The 16,120-nt window shown below is 45.8% G+C and overlaps 1 protein-coding gene across 4 annotated transcripts in view; it reads left to right on the top strand.

The window, feature by feature from the left end:
- The window catches only part of IFT43 (intraflagellar transport 43), a 45,726-nt gene extending 31,150 nt beyond the window's left edge, over positions 1–14,576 (top strand). For all 4 annotated transcript variants that reach the window (XM_072038439.1, XM_072038440.1, XM_027458494.3 and 1 more), the window contains 4 exons: positions 11,562–11,634; positions 13,062–13,137; positions 13,494–13,556; positions 14,326–14,576. In XM_072038439.1, coding sequence (XP_071894540.1) covers positions 11,562–11,634; positions 13,062–13,137; positions 13,494–13,556; positions 14,326–14,436 — 323 coding nt within the window. In that variant the 3' untranslated portion in view covers positions 14,437–14,576. The remainder of the gene's footprint in view (positions 1–11,561; positions 11,635–13,061; positions 13,138–13,493; positions 13,557–14,325) is intronic.
- Positions 14,577–16,120: the final 1,544 nt, after the last annotated feature.

The raw sequence follows: 16,120 nt of genomic DNA, 5'->3' as shown, positions 1-16,120 counted from the left end.
GATATAAGCCTGTAAGACATAGAAATTCTTTGAAGTTTCTAGGAGCTTCCTAAATTTTCAAGGGCTAAGGATTTTATACTGTGTATAAAACGTTGCATCTATAAAATATCTCCAAGTATTTGAAGAACTAGTAGGAGTCACAAATGATCAGACATCAATATGGTTAATGAGACTAAGTAGAAGGCTTATTTGGGTCTTCCAGACAAATAAAGCATTACAACATATGACTGCCACAAGTAGCACCTTTGCAGCGCTGGCATCTTCAGAATAGACTTGATTTTCCCCCTGGGAAGTTTCTTGGGCTTCATAGACTTCAGCGTACACCAGTGAGGCTGATTGTTCTGAATAGCTGTTTGACTGCATATGTGTTGTCCTTCTTGTTGAAACTTGGACTTGTATTCAGAGTACAACTTTCTTTGCTAACTAAGCGTAAAAATGCTTGCCACATGGTAGCAGCATGTGACTTTTAGTGCTCCTACACCTTGGGTAATAAGCACAGACTAGAATTGATACAGAATGTGCTATGAAGACACGGTAAGTCATACTACACTTCACTTATTTACCTCTACCTAACCTATTGTTAATGGTTGATTTTGGATTGTTTGCTAATCAAAATTCATTTTTAGATTATATGTATGGGTCGGAAGAAGGATCCTGCTAATCTTGTTATGGTCCGTACCCAGGCAGTTTCTAGTACAGTCAGGTACACTGGGTTGTGGATCTAATTTCCATATGGAAAATCTCTAAATGATCAGTACTTTGCATGCTTGTGGTCCTATATCTACAGGGAGTGCAAACAGGCTAATTCTGGGAGAGCTGCTCTCCGTGTGGGCTTAGTAATTGCACTGAAGAAAACTGACGTACAAACAAACACCAGAACCTAATTAAAACTAATTTTGTGAATAAGCTGAGAGATATAAATAACTGCCCAGTGTAGAAGGCAGGGAGCAGCACTGTGCAGTTGTGCTGTAAACTGAGCCATATAGGTCTCCCCTTCACACAGCCCTTCCTGGCGTGTGGGTCCTCAAGGATGGGTCATGGTTATTTTGTGCTGCATAATGTGTTAGCTTGTATGCCTTAATGTGAACAGGTGTGGTTGCCTGCTGATTGCTGCTGACAACCAAGATGTTTGGATTGCCTTCCTTTAACCCGTTAGAAAGGTTAGCTCTACCATTCCATTAACATTGCTTGCCCCCCATCCAACCTTTTTATTGAAAGTATCAAAGACAAAACTGTATGCACTTAAAAAGATAGCCCTATGTATCTGAAGTGTGCTCGGTTGTGATCATTTGTATGGCACTAATGACCAGAGGCTCGGAATTTGGAGTCTTTTGGAGGAAGCATTAAAAAAGCACAGGCCCTGGAGAGAGCCTACAGTTCGGCGTGTGGAGAACAGAGGGAAGGTCACACAGCCAAGTGGAGACTTTAGGTTTTATTATGCCTTGTCGTTTCAGAAGTAAAACTAGAATTCTCTCACTACCATTCACACTGTGTGTGAAATAGCATCTGAGTACTCATCTCCATGGGATTTGGGGAGAGGACAGTTGCTTCACAGGCTGTGGGAAGGCTGGGGAAAAACTGGAATAACCTGGAAGGTAAGTGGGTGGTCCAGACAGGGACAAGCACAGAACCATGTGCAGTTCTGGCCACTCCTTGCAGGTGCACAGGGAAACCCAGAAGGTGCAAGTCATCCATAATGCATAATACAGACTGTCAAAATCCTACAAATGAAGTACCTTGGTTCAGGCTTTGCTCAGAATCCATTTTCTTTAATCCATATTTTTTCTTCATATAGGAAGGTAGGAATTAATGTAGGAATTCTTCTTGCCCAGGACAAGAGAGCCATTTTAAAAAGGAGCCAGGTTTGAGTTTATAGGAAGCAAATAAATGTGTTTGACTAAAAGCAGCACCGTGTCCTCCTGTAAAACTCCAATCTGGAAAGACTGATTTGAAAAAGTGCAGTGTCTCTCCAGCACTAGTTCTGGTGTGTCTAGTTGCTGGGTGTTTGGGTTTCCGACAGCACCTGCTCTGAGCTCAGTGCCCATCCTCCTGAACAGACACTGGGACCTGTTAGTACATAGGCACAGAAAATGGATAACCTATTTTTGCCAGGCTGATGTGTGTCCAGCTAAACCCTGGCATGGTGGGGCCCAGCTCCTTGGCACCATGGGCTCCTGCTTTAACAGGATTTAATGCAGCACAACTTGAGGAATAATAAACCTTCATAAGCAACAAAAAGGTGTTTAATTCCTAGAGGACAGGCCCAGTTGAGTCAGTTTTGGCCAGGGGCAATTGGGGGCTTAATGCTATGTATGTAGCAATCTGGGCAATCTGAGAGAGAGGAGTTAAGGGTAATTGCTCAATTTTCTGTCCATGTCAACAGGGAAAATGGGCAGCAGTGACTGAGCGCTGAGCAGCAGGGAAACTGTGTGAGATGGGAGACTATCAGCAGAATTTAAGAAGTGCTATCCGCAGAGCGCTATTTCCTTTTCTGTAGCATCCAAGATCTGCTTCTCCCCAGTATAAACTATTCTTTGTCATAAAGTGGGAGGAGGACAGGATGACTGAGTTCACGTCAGAGGGCTTTTCCCTCCCTTTGCTCCTTTCTCCAGCAGGACAGTAGTGACACCGCTTCTGCTTTGCTTGGGTATTTCATTTGGCTTTACTCGGTTTGTGTGTCTCATTCTGACATGCAGCTACAAAGGGCTGTTTCCTGTTGGGGTGAGAAGTATTGGCATTTCTTTCTAGCTCTCCATCAGCAAACTACTTCATCATGCTGGTTAAAAGCTTCCCCTTTGTTCTGTTCTCGTCCACCTGTTCTGCACTGCTGGGTTGCGCTCCCTCAACGCCTGTCTCTTCACTACATCACCCTTGGACTTTTCCCCTCAGCACTGCAGTGCGGGCTTGTTAGCTAAGATCGGCACCTCTCTGCAAGCTCCCCTTCCTGCACAGACTGTTTCCTTCAGAAGTCCCTTCTCCTTTTCTTTCTCTTACTCGGGGGATGCACAGCTCCTAGTACAGGGCTTCCCTTGGAGGACTGGGCTGTGACACGTGCAATTCTCTGTCTGTGGGAACAACAGCTTGTTATTTTAAAGCAGATAGTGTGTGTGAATGAGAGAGCTGATTGAAATGAAAGCCTGCCTGTGCTATGCAGACAACCTGAACCTGACCTGCAGGTGAGGAAAGCTGCAGGGAGGCAGTCACTAGATCTGTGCCCTCAAGGCAAAACCCCTTCCTGCCTGCTGGGAAGCCTCCTCAAGGAAGCAGAGCTAACGGTGAGACCTCTCTATACAATGTCAAACCTTTAGAAGGACTTCTTACCCTTCTAGCATGTGGCAGTAGCTCCTTTGCATTTGAACAGGATGAAAAAAAAAAAAAAAGAGAAAAAGAGAGAGAGAAAGAAAGAAAAAAAATAGAGAAAGAAATGGGCACGTACCACGGTCCCTGCATCTTCCTGGGAAGTGACATCTGCCTGTCAGGTGGGAGGCGGCCCTCATAGGATATCTGGCACCTGGGACAAACACAGTCATAAAAAAACCAAACACCTCACAAACTGCATGCAGATATGCACCAATGATGAAATTGCTCCAAACAGAGCTGAGAGTAAGAGCAGGGTGTGGGTTATTGCTGCCTGCATCACTCCTGACAAAGTTTGGTGGTTGCTTCCCCGGAGAGCTGCTGTTTTAAGCCACTGAGTGCTGGTGGATTCCAGGGACTGTGGCTGCAAGGAGTTTGTGATGGAGAAAGCAGCTCTGCTGGCCAAGCATTAGGCAGAAGGGTGAGAGGAACTGCAGGAACTGTCAGGGAAATGGTGAGCGGGAGCTTCACAGGCTCAGGAGACAGCACTGGGAACAGTTTGGGCAGAGCTGAATGGACTCAACGTGCTGAGCATCAGTGCAATGGAGACCGAGAGGAAAACAAGGTGTTTGGGACGTTGTGTGAGTGGGCTGAGAGGAGCCTGGGGCAGGGTGACAGAAACTGCTGAGTTTCTTGGATTCTGCACCGTGACTGTGTGTGGTGCTGTCAGCACACCGGCTGCTCCCCTGGGCTGCTCCCCTACAGCACTGCCCTGAATCTCTGCACAAGGGCAGTGAAGGGCAAACTCAGACCAACCTGAAGGTTTCCCCTCTACCGCTGGTCCAGCCTGAACTCCTCCAGGGACTGCTGACAACATGGGGATCTAGAGCCTGGGGTGTTCGAGGAAGTCTCTGTCTTGGCAGGCAGAGTGGATGTGGTGGAGCAGATATCATATCCCCAGGGGATGTGGCTGAAGTGCTGTTTGGAGTGACTAACCACTTGTCAGGGGGCAGTGGGCAGTTTAATTGCAAGGGAGGAAGCACAGCTTGTTTGGGGCTTAAAAAATCCTCCAGCTAAGCATCTTCCACCACTAAATTCTGCGACATGGTAGGTACAGAGCCATATTGGTCCTGTGATTGCTGAGTCCATAAGTGTAGTTGACGGACTAGGTTTACCTAAAATACCCTTTAAGAAAAAGCTCTTGAAAGATGATTACAGAATTGAGACACCATCATTTAAAACTGCCTAAGGCAAACTTCTTTGAAAATTGCAGCAGTGGAGGGACAGAGAGAGAACCGCGTAGCCCTTGATTGTAGTGTCGTTCCCCCAGGACCCGTTCCCCCTCCCCCTTAGTTTCTCATCTGATATGAGAGAGAGCAGCAGTAAGATTCCTCATCTGTCTTATGAAAATCCGATTCTGAGTGGCTCTGATCAAACCCAGCTGGCTGTCAGCAGCGGTGGCCTTGTGTGGAGGGAGGGAGGCTTCTGAGGAGTTGCTGGATGTGGAAATGTCATGGGTGCTGCCGATCAAAGAGGCATTTTTTAATAAATATATATAAGAAAAAATAAAAAACCGAAGGATTTAGCATAAAAGAAATGTAGTTTGTCTTGTTTTTCCAGCGTTACATGAAGAGGATGAAATAGAATCAGAAACGGCTGCTCCTGAACATACTTCCACAGGAGCATTTGAGAAGCTTCTTTCTCTGCCACACTAAAGCTCTAACACAAAATCACTCATCTCCGGTGTTATTGGGGAGGATTTTGTGCTCCTGAGTTCACCAGACCCTCCCTCAGTACCTCGTGCCTTCTCGTTTGCTGCCCCACCACCTCCTAAGTGCATCTCAGCAGGGGAATACTGCAAAGGAGCTGGGAACAGCTTTGAAATGAGGAAAACAGATGTTACAGAAAGGAGGGCAGGGACAGTACGCTGTCAGTGGGCTGCTGGTGAGGCTAGGAGGTGTCTGGCCACTGCAGATGCTGATAACCTCAGGAATATGTTGGATGCTGGGTCCTGAACCTGGCCTCCAGCCCACCTGTCTTCTGCTGCTGGTGAAAACCCTGTGCATTATGTGGTTCCTCATCTTTTCAAGCTGCTGGTGCCTGGTCTTCTTGCACAGTACAGCACAGGCTACTGCCTGGTGAAGCCCAGCACAGAGCTCAGAGACTCACCTGACACTGCTCCTTGGTTTGCATCGCAGCAAAACCGTTCCTTGGTTTGCTCCTGGCATTGCAGCAGTGTCTCTCTACCTCTCTTCATGCTTCCCAGGGACTGAAACCGAGCAGAGGCTTTGTGGCAGCAGCAAATGTGCCTGACGCCTGCCCCAGCAAAGTGTCACGTGAGGCGCAAGTCACACTGTGCTGAGCAGTCTGAGACAGCAAGGGGCTTTATCAAAGCAAGCGGGATGTCTCGGTGAACCACCCGACCTCCCAGGCAGCCCTCCATCTAGCTGGCAGTATCGTCAGAGCGTTGAGGCTGACTTAAAAATGATTTTGTCTGGTGCCTCTGTAAGGTAAGGCTGGAGGGTCAGCACTGCATCTACTGCATGACCCACACACATCCTGTGCCTCCCCTGACAACTGCCCACTGGGTGACTTTTCCCTTCAGCTGCCTAGGTTGTGCTGTTACCGTTCTCTTCTCTAAAGGGCGTTTTGGGGCATGGGACAGGCAGGTTATCCTCTGCTTGTCTCAGCTTTTAAGGCAGCGCCGTAGCAGCTGTGGTACCGCCTGCTTTTTTACCCTGCTGTTTTCATCTCCCTGCTGGCTGATCAGGCACGTACGCTGTTCAGTATCAGCCTGCTGCTAGGGCAGTTTCAGTCAGGGAAAGGTATCCCTATGAAATTAATGTCCCAGCGTCCAAAGATGTATTCTTTATCTTCTCCATTTGCCTGCTGCTCTCTTGAGAAAGCTTCCAAGAGGCTTCAAGCTTGATTGTGTGTTCAGCAGAAGCTGTATGTGTCCCTTGTTCCTTATGTTTTTTTGAAGATTTTTTTTTGCCTGTTGCTTTCCACTTTTTTCTTTAAAAAATCCTTTTTTTTTTTTTTTTTTAATTCTCCATTTTTCCACTTAGAGAGGAAAATTATTTATTGCATTGAGATGCGCTAATTAAAGCCATTTTCTGGTATTTGGTTACTGAAGTGTTTGATGTCTCTCTGACAAGACCATGAAATGCACGGAGTGTCCATAGGGACAGAATTTGCTGAACACGGTGCTTTGTAAATGAGGGGACACAGTGTCGCAGCAGCTCATGAATATGAAACGCCCATGATGCTACCTCAGTGGACTTGAGAACACAGATGAATCCTGTCATGTGCTAAATGAGACCAATTTCTTTCACTTAACTTCATCTTCAATCAGACCTTCTTCCATTTGCCTGTTTAAAATTCCCCAAACGTGATGCAGAAGGTAACAGCGTTCAGTAAAACAAAGTTTTGCAGCAGCAGAGATATTGTAATTATCTCGTTTTTACATTTTAGGAGCGAGTAACTTAAACTAAAGTTAGTTTCATTCTCATGCCTGCTTAGCGGCAGGGGACTGCCAGCTCCAGAAGCCGCTGCCCTTTTTGTTCTCTGGATGTGGCAATGAACAGAGAGGACAGCTCAGTCCCTGCTGCTGGAATGCCTGCTCTGTGCTGGCCTCTGGAAGGCTCACCTGGCTGGAAGAAGTTGGATCAGATGAAGTGTGATGGAGGCATTCTTTTGGAGGCATTTTGAGGTGTGGCAGGGTTTTGGCTCTTCAAACAGCTCAGTGAGCAAGTAAGTGGCAGCCACACAGCTGAATAACTGCAGGCCTGACCTGGGACATGCTTTTTACATACACTGATTTATTGCCTGCCCTTGAACAGATTCTGCCTGTCCCCACTTTTTCTCTAACAAAGAATTCGGTTCTGTGGGGCCAGGACCAGATTTTACTGTGAGCTTGCAGCACTTTGAGGGACCCAGCCTGCAGGTGTTGCTACTAAACCAAAAATCAGCTCTGCCTGGCAGGGGAAGTGCAACTCCACAACCTGCAGGAGCACCTGGGCTGTAGGGTGGTGCAGGCTCTTCTGTCTCCTGCTTGTCACCTTCTTCCATTGCTGTCCTCAGCTGTCAGTAAGTCATTTGCTAAGGGGCAAAAAGGTGCTGGCACTGCATGCACTCTAGGATGAACACGCAGAGCCCTGCTTTATGTATGACTTTAAAAATGGCTATTCCTTGTTTATTGTTTGGTGCAGCATATTGCAACTCCCCTGTTAGCCAATAATTGGTCCTGGTGTCTCCTAAGTCTTTGTGGCTGCACTGATTTTGGCTTCATTTTTTGATGGTTCACTATTGTTCACCATCACCTAGGAGATAGAGGGGAGTCTGCAATGGTCATCCAGCATTTGGTGCTCAGTATTTTACGTCTCTATCATGAGCTGTTGCTGAAGCTAGTATCTTGTTTCTTTTTCTGGGCTGAGAAATCTATGGGGAAAGGCTTTGTTTCATTGTGTTCCCAGTTATTTTGAGCAATAAGGAGAAGCCTCATCCATTTCTCTTTAAGGTGACTGTACACGCTGATTGTTTTTTGTTACCCCCTCCACCTTCTATTGCATACACATCTCTACTGCTTCTAAAGCACTGCCTGGCAGGTGTGCCCACCTGTTCTCCCTTCCCTTCAGCTCAAATGAAATTAGGATACTCAGGAGGAGTTGAGTGCTATTTGTAGGAACATTTTCCCTGAAATCTGCCATACGAAATGGGGATTCAGAGGAGTTCTGCCTAGGGAAGACCGTCTGAGGGGGGCTGCGTAGGAAGCATTCATCTATAGCACAGGGCTCGTAGGCCAGCTGGAAAACCAAGGTCAGTAATGTGGTTTGTACCCAGTTTGTTGCCCTATTTTAAATTCTTCACTAGTAGTTCAAGTTTTATTTTAACGTTTCTTACTATTATTATCATATCAGTTTGTTCTGATTTCAAAGTCTGCAGGAAAGAATGTGAAAGTGGGGGAAGAAAAGCTGAAGCTGTGAGATTTTCATGTGGTTTCTGAGATTTGCCTACAGTTTTGATAAAAAATAGTTGTTTAAAAATGATATGGAGTCTTCTCTCTTTTCCAAATGCAGCCAAATTATGCAGAAAGAAAAAGAAAAAAGAAAAACCTAAAGCTAGTCTGCAGAGAATCACCTTTTGTTTCCAGGTTTTGAGGCTATCCCTTCTTTTCATGTTCAAAACATCTTGTTTTCGTAATGTCCAGGCCATGAGTTCACTTGCTTGCAGAGACGTGATAGCCATGAAAGTGTTCCCTTTTGCACACAGGCAGCTCCTTGCCATGTAGGTATGTTGTGAAATTATTTCTAAAGCTTATGTACATGGGGACTGAATCCAGGCACGGGAGCCTGGCAGTAAATTATGTGGTAAGATTCCTCACCAGAAACACAGGCTTGTCAGTGTTCTGGGGAATGAGCTGAAACCCACACACTCAACAGGAGGGAAAACAGTGGGTCACAGGGCAAAGAACACAGAATGAGAGTTTGTAATGGGGCCTTGTTGTTGGGAAAACCTAAAACCTTTTCCAGCTGAATGCATGCTGCACTGCAAGACTGGGAGAACATGGTCCTGTGAAACTTCTGTAGGTACTACTATTACATATAAGTAGTCTCACTACACCTAATGGGAATATTAAAGAATATGCCAATATTCTTGCAGCACTGTAGCCCATGTGGTACAGCTGACATAGTGCCATGACTTGGCTGTGTTATGAGAAAAAGCTTACTGGGGGAAAAAAAAAAAAAAAAAGAGATGTAAACCCTAAGAAGAGTAACAAGAGTGATTAGGGGGCTGGAGACCGAATGAGAAGGAGTTGGCTACTTGCTAATAAAGTGAGAAAGGAGACACTTTGAGAACTGTAAGGAGACAGAAAGGAGAGGGATTGTGGAGATGTGGCACCACAGGAATTGGCAGAGGGAGGGGGAGGTTATGAGCAACAAGTGAAATTAAGACCCAGATATTTCAGGCCCGATTTGCTACTGATAGCAGTTAGCTTAGGGAGCTGATATTGTCTTATAATTCCTGTCAGTCTGACAGTCCTAAAGGGCATTGCCTCAGCCTAGAAATGGACAAAATCACCTGCACTTTGCATTAAGAACAATCGTGCAGTTGCCTTTGTTGGAGGGGCAGGAAGGAGCCCCCAGAGCATTTCTACTTTTTCTGTCTGTAGTATTTTCAAAGCGCCTATAAAATATTGGAGCCTTGAATTTCTTTTGGAAAGAATTTCTATGTGGTTGCATTTTGGAAATACAGAGTAGAGGATACTGGGCAGGGTGCTTGGGAATCTCTCCATGGAATTTGATGGCAATGAGATAAAATCAGCACTGGCAAATCCAGGACTTTTCAGGAACCTGCAAAAACGGAGGGTGCATCATAGATAAGAACACTAACTACAGTTTTCTCTAGTTCAAAAAGAGATCAACAAAGGCAAAAAACAGGAAGAAGGGACCCCAAAAAGAGCACTGTGTGAAGAAATTCAGTTTGCTGTGAACACCTGGTTGTGCTGCCAAAAGAGGAGAAGGATCTGACCCTCTCCTTCTATAGGAAATGCTGCCCGGTGGCTGGGGGTAGCTCAGCTCCCAGGTAGCTCTTCATTTCCTTTTGTTTGCTGAGCAGCCTTCGCAGTCTCCCGATGAAAGGGGTGAAATAGATCTGGAGAGACTGGGCTGTTTCTCACCGTGGCGAGGCATTTCTTGCACGCACCATCCTGGAGGCCTGTTGCTGCAGTTTTCCTTTAAACGTCTTTGGCAAGTTCGCCGTAGCCAGAAAGCCGCTTTGCAGGCACCTGTTCCTCGGGTGGCTGGGGAGCTCGAAGGCACAGCTCTGCTGAGATCGGCCAAGCTGTCACTGCCGTTCGCCTCGGCCTGGCTCTCTCTGCAGCCGCCGTCCCGCTCAGCCCCTCCACCCGGCAGCCAATTAGTGAGAAATCCCACTGTGTGGCGGCACCGAACGGCCCCGACGATGAAGCCCAGGCTGACCCATGGCCCGTGCAGCTGGGCCACGGCTGCCTCCCACCCCGGTGAGCCCGGGAGGGGACGGCAGGCAGGAGAGGGCAGCTGAGAGCCTGTGGAGGTCTGACAGGCGGCCGGACAAGGGGCTCTTCAGCAAGACCCTGCTCAGAGCGCCACAGGTGGGGACATCTCTCCAGCTCCTGAATATTCATGGCAGCCTGGGCTGCAGAACTGGGCAAAGGCAGGCCCAGCCGCCTGCTGTGGCCCGGCAGTAACACGGCCCCACACTGCTGGCTGAGGCAGGAGCAGCCTGCCTGCCCCAGCACTGGAGGGGTCAGCTTTGTCCCCACCGTGTGTGAGGGAAACCTCTTCCCAGAGCTGACCATCTCCACAGTCTGAGTGCTCAGGGACCACAGAGAACTTTAGTAGCCTTCAGTCTTGAAAGGAGCTCTGTGCTAGCATATTCTGTCCTTGCTTTGCTCCTCCAGATACTTTCCTTTTTCTTCCCCTCTCCTTTTTTGCCCTATCTCCAAATGTTTACAGTACTTAGACCAAAAAGCATCCAGTGTTCCCGAGCCTTGCTCTTTTAGCAGGATTCACTGTGCACCCATTTTTTTCTGCTCTCCTCCCTTCTTTTGTTTCTAGCATCCTTTTTAGGTGGAGTAGCCACAGCCCTCGTGCTGGGAATATCTAGTGACCTTTATCAGCTATTCCGGATTCACACTGGAAAAAATGAAAAGATTTCTGACATTACAACACAGTGCATCTTCCCTAGGCTTTGTATCAGCTGGACCACATGCACTTCCTTCCTTAGCTATCAGAAAGGTCAAAGTCCTCTGCACAGTGTGAGACCCAGCCAGCATCCCCTTCAACATGCAGGTTCACGTGGCTTCTCCCAGTTTCTGTCCCATGTTTCATTCCTAACAGATTCTAGGAAACTGGTGGCTGAGCTGAGCAAAAGATCACACATCTTATAGGAGGCAAGTTGTTGCCAGTCTTAGGATGATGGCAGGTAGGCAGCCAGCTTTTTTCAGCTTTAAGGTTGTCTTCAAATTCAGTCCATGGCTATTGAGTTCTCCCCAGCCTGAATTTGCTTCTCTGGTCAGATTTCTTTTGACTCCAAGCATTAAAGCTTTATTACCTTCTTTTTAATATTAAACAATATATTTTTAATCATTGCTAAATAACTGCCTCATGTTTTCCTCTAACAAGAGACAGGCTGTTTCATATCTGTGAAGCAAGGGAGCCTTTGTCTAGTGAGAGGAGAGCACAACACTTCCCACTTACAGCTGTTGCTTTCTCTTGTTGCAGACATTCCTGTGATCCCCGACTTGGAGGAAGTCCAGGAGGAAGATCTGGCCATGCAAGTGGCAGCTCCCCCCAGGTAAAAGCACTGCCAGGTGCTCTGGAGGCTCTCATCTGCAGTGCGAAATGGCTGGTTGAAATTAAACTCCATTTTATCTCATGTGCCATGGATGTCGGTGGCACGGCCGTTCAGCAGCAATCGATGCCGTGTGTTGTGACAGTGGGGCTCCAGGCTGAACAGGGGAAACTTGGTTCCTACTACACAGAGATAGAAATTACTGCATGTTCTCTCTATATATACAAAAAGTATATTAGAGCAACACATTTGATATTGCAAAATGTAAGTGAAAAGTTAAGATTTGCCTGATTCAAGGTTGCATGTATAACAAATGCCTCCGGTACACACACATTTTCATGCACATTTTGATTACACACAGTTTTGCCCTCCACATGATAGCCTTCTCACTCAAGTGCCTGGTTAATTTGCAAAGTGCAATCCTGTTTGAAGGTGTTATCACAGTCAGTGATAACTCTTAGGACACCAGTCAGTTTAAAAAAAATAAAATAAATGGAAGTTTGGCGTTTTTTATCTTAAAAGTATCAGGAAATTCTTCTTTCTCCTATTGGGCCTATGGCCAAGATCATGGCCTAGGATTTCTGTTGAGCCTTGTCTGGAGAGGTGGATGTCTTCCTCCTGACCACAGATGCCTCTCTTACACATATGGAGTGGGTATTGTAATTAAATAGCTGTTAATATAATTAAACGACGCTTTACAATAGTGAATCAAAAATGACTTTTTCTCTCACCAGAGTTCATTTATTTGTTTTCTCTCTTTTGTATAATCCCATCTGTTCTTCCTGTATCCATAGTCACTCTGCAATAGAAGACAAGTAATTTTCAGGGGCAAACATGAACAGAAGATAAATTAATACAGGTCTTCTCAGGATTGCATAACCTGCAAAGGGAAGCATGGCATGCCAGTATATTGCCCCCTGACCATCTTTGGAGCCTACATTTTAAGAAATTATATTTGATAGCTGTTACTCAGCTCAGACATGGAAATTTCAAAGTCCCTACTGTTCAATAGCTTGTATGGTGAGGCTCTTAGGGGATGCTTTACATGCTGGGAAGCTAGGAGAGTCATTTTGGCTGTTATTTTCTGGGTATGTATGTTTGAATGTTCACTACCTTTCTGTTTTCTTTCTGGCCCTTGCAGCTAGTTTGTGGATTTTCTCTCTGGCATGCTGGCTTCTCGAAAGGAATCCCTGGTTGCCTCACACCCTTTTTTATGCATCTGTACAACCCAGCACACAGATTTGTCAATGACCATTCATTTGCTGAATGAGATGTGCTTCTGCCTGTGGACATTGACCTCAAGTGTCCATGTTAGGTGATGAATATGGGCACTTGAGACAGGTGTCCCCAGACTCCTGTTCAAGCCACCGTTCTCCTCAAATGTGATTCCACACTTACCAGGCTTGTGTTTTGCCTATTTCTGGTTGCAGTGTGCAGGTGAACCGAGTGATGACATACCATGACCTGGACAAAGATCTGATGAAGTTTGCAGCCTTTCAGACTCTGGTAAGTGGTTGTTGCTGTGGGGTGACCAGTGCAACTTCCTCTCCTTCAGTTCCCCTTCATCCTCAACAGTGATACTCAGCTGCATAAAATGTACAGCCTATGATCCAAACACCTTCTGGTCTGCCTGCAAGTCTTTTCCTTTCTGCAAGGTGCTTTTCAGGTTTCTTAGTGCCTGCAGACAGTGTGGGTATAGTATCTGTTGCTCATATGAGGCACCTTGTGTGAGGTCCTGTTCTAGATAAGGCTTATATCGCTTATGGGGCAAAATACTGTGTCTATATTTCTAGCAACACCATCTCAGGTGAAATGATGCTTTCTCTGTGTCTGTAAGAGTATGATCATGTGTGTTTTCATAGGATGGCGAGGTTGACCTAAAGCTTCTCACCAAAGTTTTGGCTCCAGAACATGAACTACGAGAGGTGAGACTTTTCTGGAAACACCAGTAAGATAAAAGCTTCTTATATTTCTCAGGTTGTACTCTGAAATTAGGCCTCTGTTGGTGTCACGGGGGAGAGAGATGTGAGGAGGAGTCTGTGAAGAGAAGCTTGTTAAAGCTGATGGAGGTCTAATTTCCCCAGCAGATTATTTTAAAGGTTTATAGGTGTTTCTGTGTGTGTGATTGACCTCCTTCAGTCTGAAAGAGATAGTAATGAGCTTGTGAAGAGCCTAGTACTGCCACAAATCCCTAGAGAAACAGTGCTTTGTTGTACGGTCCTGGTAGCCACCATGCTCTCCAGGTGGTTCTGCAGAGTGGTACAGAAGAACCAGGCAGACAGCATTTAGGGTTGGGGCAGAGGGCAATTTTAAATCAGCACAGAAGAACCTTGGAACAAATGGACAGGCAGAAGCTCGGGACTTGAAACAAAGGATTTCTGCAGCCCAAAATTGCAGATGCTCCAGTAGACATGTAGAAGGGTGGAAGATTTTTATGGCTCCTCCTTGTACTCTGAGTGAGAGTATCTAAGATTAACAATACCAAAAATGTGTCCTTTACTGGATTTGAGAACATGCATCATTCTGTCAAAATCTTTAAATTGTAGCATGGATTTACCTTTCATTCTCACTAGGGTTCCTATCCTAGCCAACAAAGTCTTTGCCTTCCATGGCAGGGGCATCATTCAGAGCGAGTCGCTAGTTTGGGAGTCACCAGTAATGTTACAGTATGTTTAATCTTTTTCCTTCTGGTAGGATGATGTCACCTGGGATTGGGACCATCTCTTCACGGAGGTATCCTCAGAACTAGTGACTGAGTGGGAGCTGGGACAGTCTGAGAGAGAGGACCACATCAGTCTGCCCTAGAGCACTGGCACACCAGACATCTCCTCTTACACATGTTCACTGTAAATATTTTATCACTTTAATTTTCTATTCATTTGTTTGTATTTGAGAATTAATTTCAGACTGGAAATAAATAGGAGCTTGCTCCATAGGAAAACTGGGCTCAGGAGGAGTTTTGGATATTTTGTAATGAGACTCTTTGTTCTCCAAAGAGATGAAGAATTCCAAACACAAGAAAATATTTACTTACGAGCAGTCATTTCCACCTCACTGCAGCACCTTTGCAGATAACTGCAGCAGTCAATCTTTCTTCAACCAAAATTTCAGCCTCTCTGGGGGACCATCTTACAAAGCCACAGAATGGAGTGTGGTTTTCTGTGATAGCTATCAGAGGAGCTTAGGTTGATACAATTTGTTTGCCTAGGACATCAAGATCATCATCTGCCCACAACAGATGCCACACATTGTCAGGAGATGTGCTTTACATTTCATCCAGCAGCCTCCAGCCATCCCGTGCTAGTTTAACCTTTCCCCTGGGACATCACCTCTGTATTGACTTGGAGGAAACAGCATCACCGATTAAACTGCCACCTCTGCTTCTTCTAGCACCTCTTTTTCCCTTCAGGAATCCCAGCCAAGGGCTGACCAGGCCCAACCTGCTTAGCTTTTGCAATCAGATGAGAACGCAGTTTGGAAGGAGATGGCTCCAGGCAATAGGTAGCTTGCAAAGATAATACCGTTTATTCCACACGTGAAAGAACGAAGCCTGCTGCTCTGAAACAAGGTAACTCCCCGGTGTGTGTTTCCTTGGAACCAAGTAACCCACTCTCATTGTCACCTAAAAAAAATCCATTTAGCTGTTAATGCCCTGTCCCCATAGAACCGTGGTCATTATTTGCAGGAAACAGTAATATTACTTCTAAGCCAATGTCCTTCAAAGCCTTGTCCCACTGGAGGATCTTGCTGTATACTTCTGGGGGGCAGTGCAGGTGCTGGGAGGAAGGCTCATTGTGTTGCTTTTCTTAGCTTGTTTGGTCGGTCTAATGGAGCGCTGCATTCTTATTCTTGCACCGAGAGCAGGACAGCTGAGTACTCTGAAAAATTTCAGATCAGAGTTGACAGGCCAAAAAAAAAAAATCTACCAGCAAGAGAGAAGCAACTGGGTCCCAGCCTGGGGCCACCAGAACAGGAGAAGGATCATCTGTCTGAAGGAGGTGCTAAGTTTGGTAAAATCAAGAAATCTCCCCTCTAAGTAGAAAATTAGGTGAGAGAGAAGCTTTGGGTTCAGTGTGTGGACAATAGTCCTGAAATCTTTCCATGAGCAGAGAAATTTGTTTTGGCATGAAAAGAAACTTCCCAGCTGGGCCAATGTCTCTTTTTCACTGACACACCAAGGCCAAAGAGAATTTAGGATTCTTCCTACATTCCTGGAAAAAAACAAACAAACAAACAAACAAAAAAAAACGAACAATAATAATAATTATTAAAAATAAAAACACATACTAAGTTTAGGAACTAAAGTAGCTTAGTATATTAGACAAGCCCAACAAGCCTGTGTGAGAGGAAAAGAATGGTAAAGAGAGGGAGGAATGGGATGTAGATTTGTGCAGTTCCTATCTCAAGGATAACAGAGAAAGCAGAGTCTCTGCTCTCAGTTACAAATGACAGACCATCGAGTGTGAGCTCTCTCCCTTCTACTTGAGCT

This window comes from Anas platyrhynchos, chromosome 5, assembly GCF_047663525.1.
Source record: "Anas platyrhynchos isolate ZD024472 breed Pekin duck chromosome 5, IASCAAS_PekinDuck_T2T, whole genome shotgun sequence".
Taxonomy (NCBI): domain Eukaryota; kingdom Metazoa; phylum Chordata; class Aves; order Anseriformes; family Anatidae; genus Anas; species Anas platyrhynchos.
The sequence above is the reverse complement of the archived record's forward strand: the minus strand, read 5'-3'. Positions and strand labels throughout refer to the sequence as shown.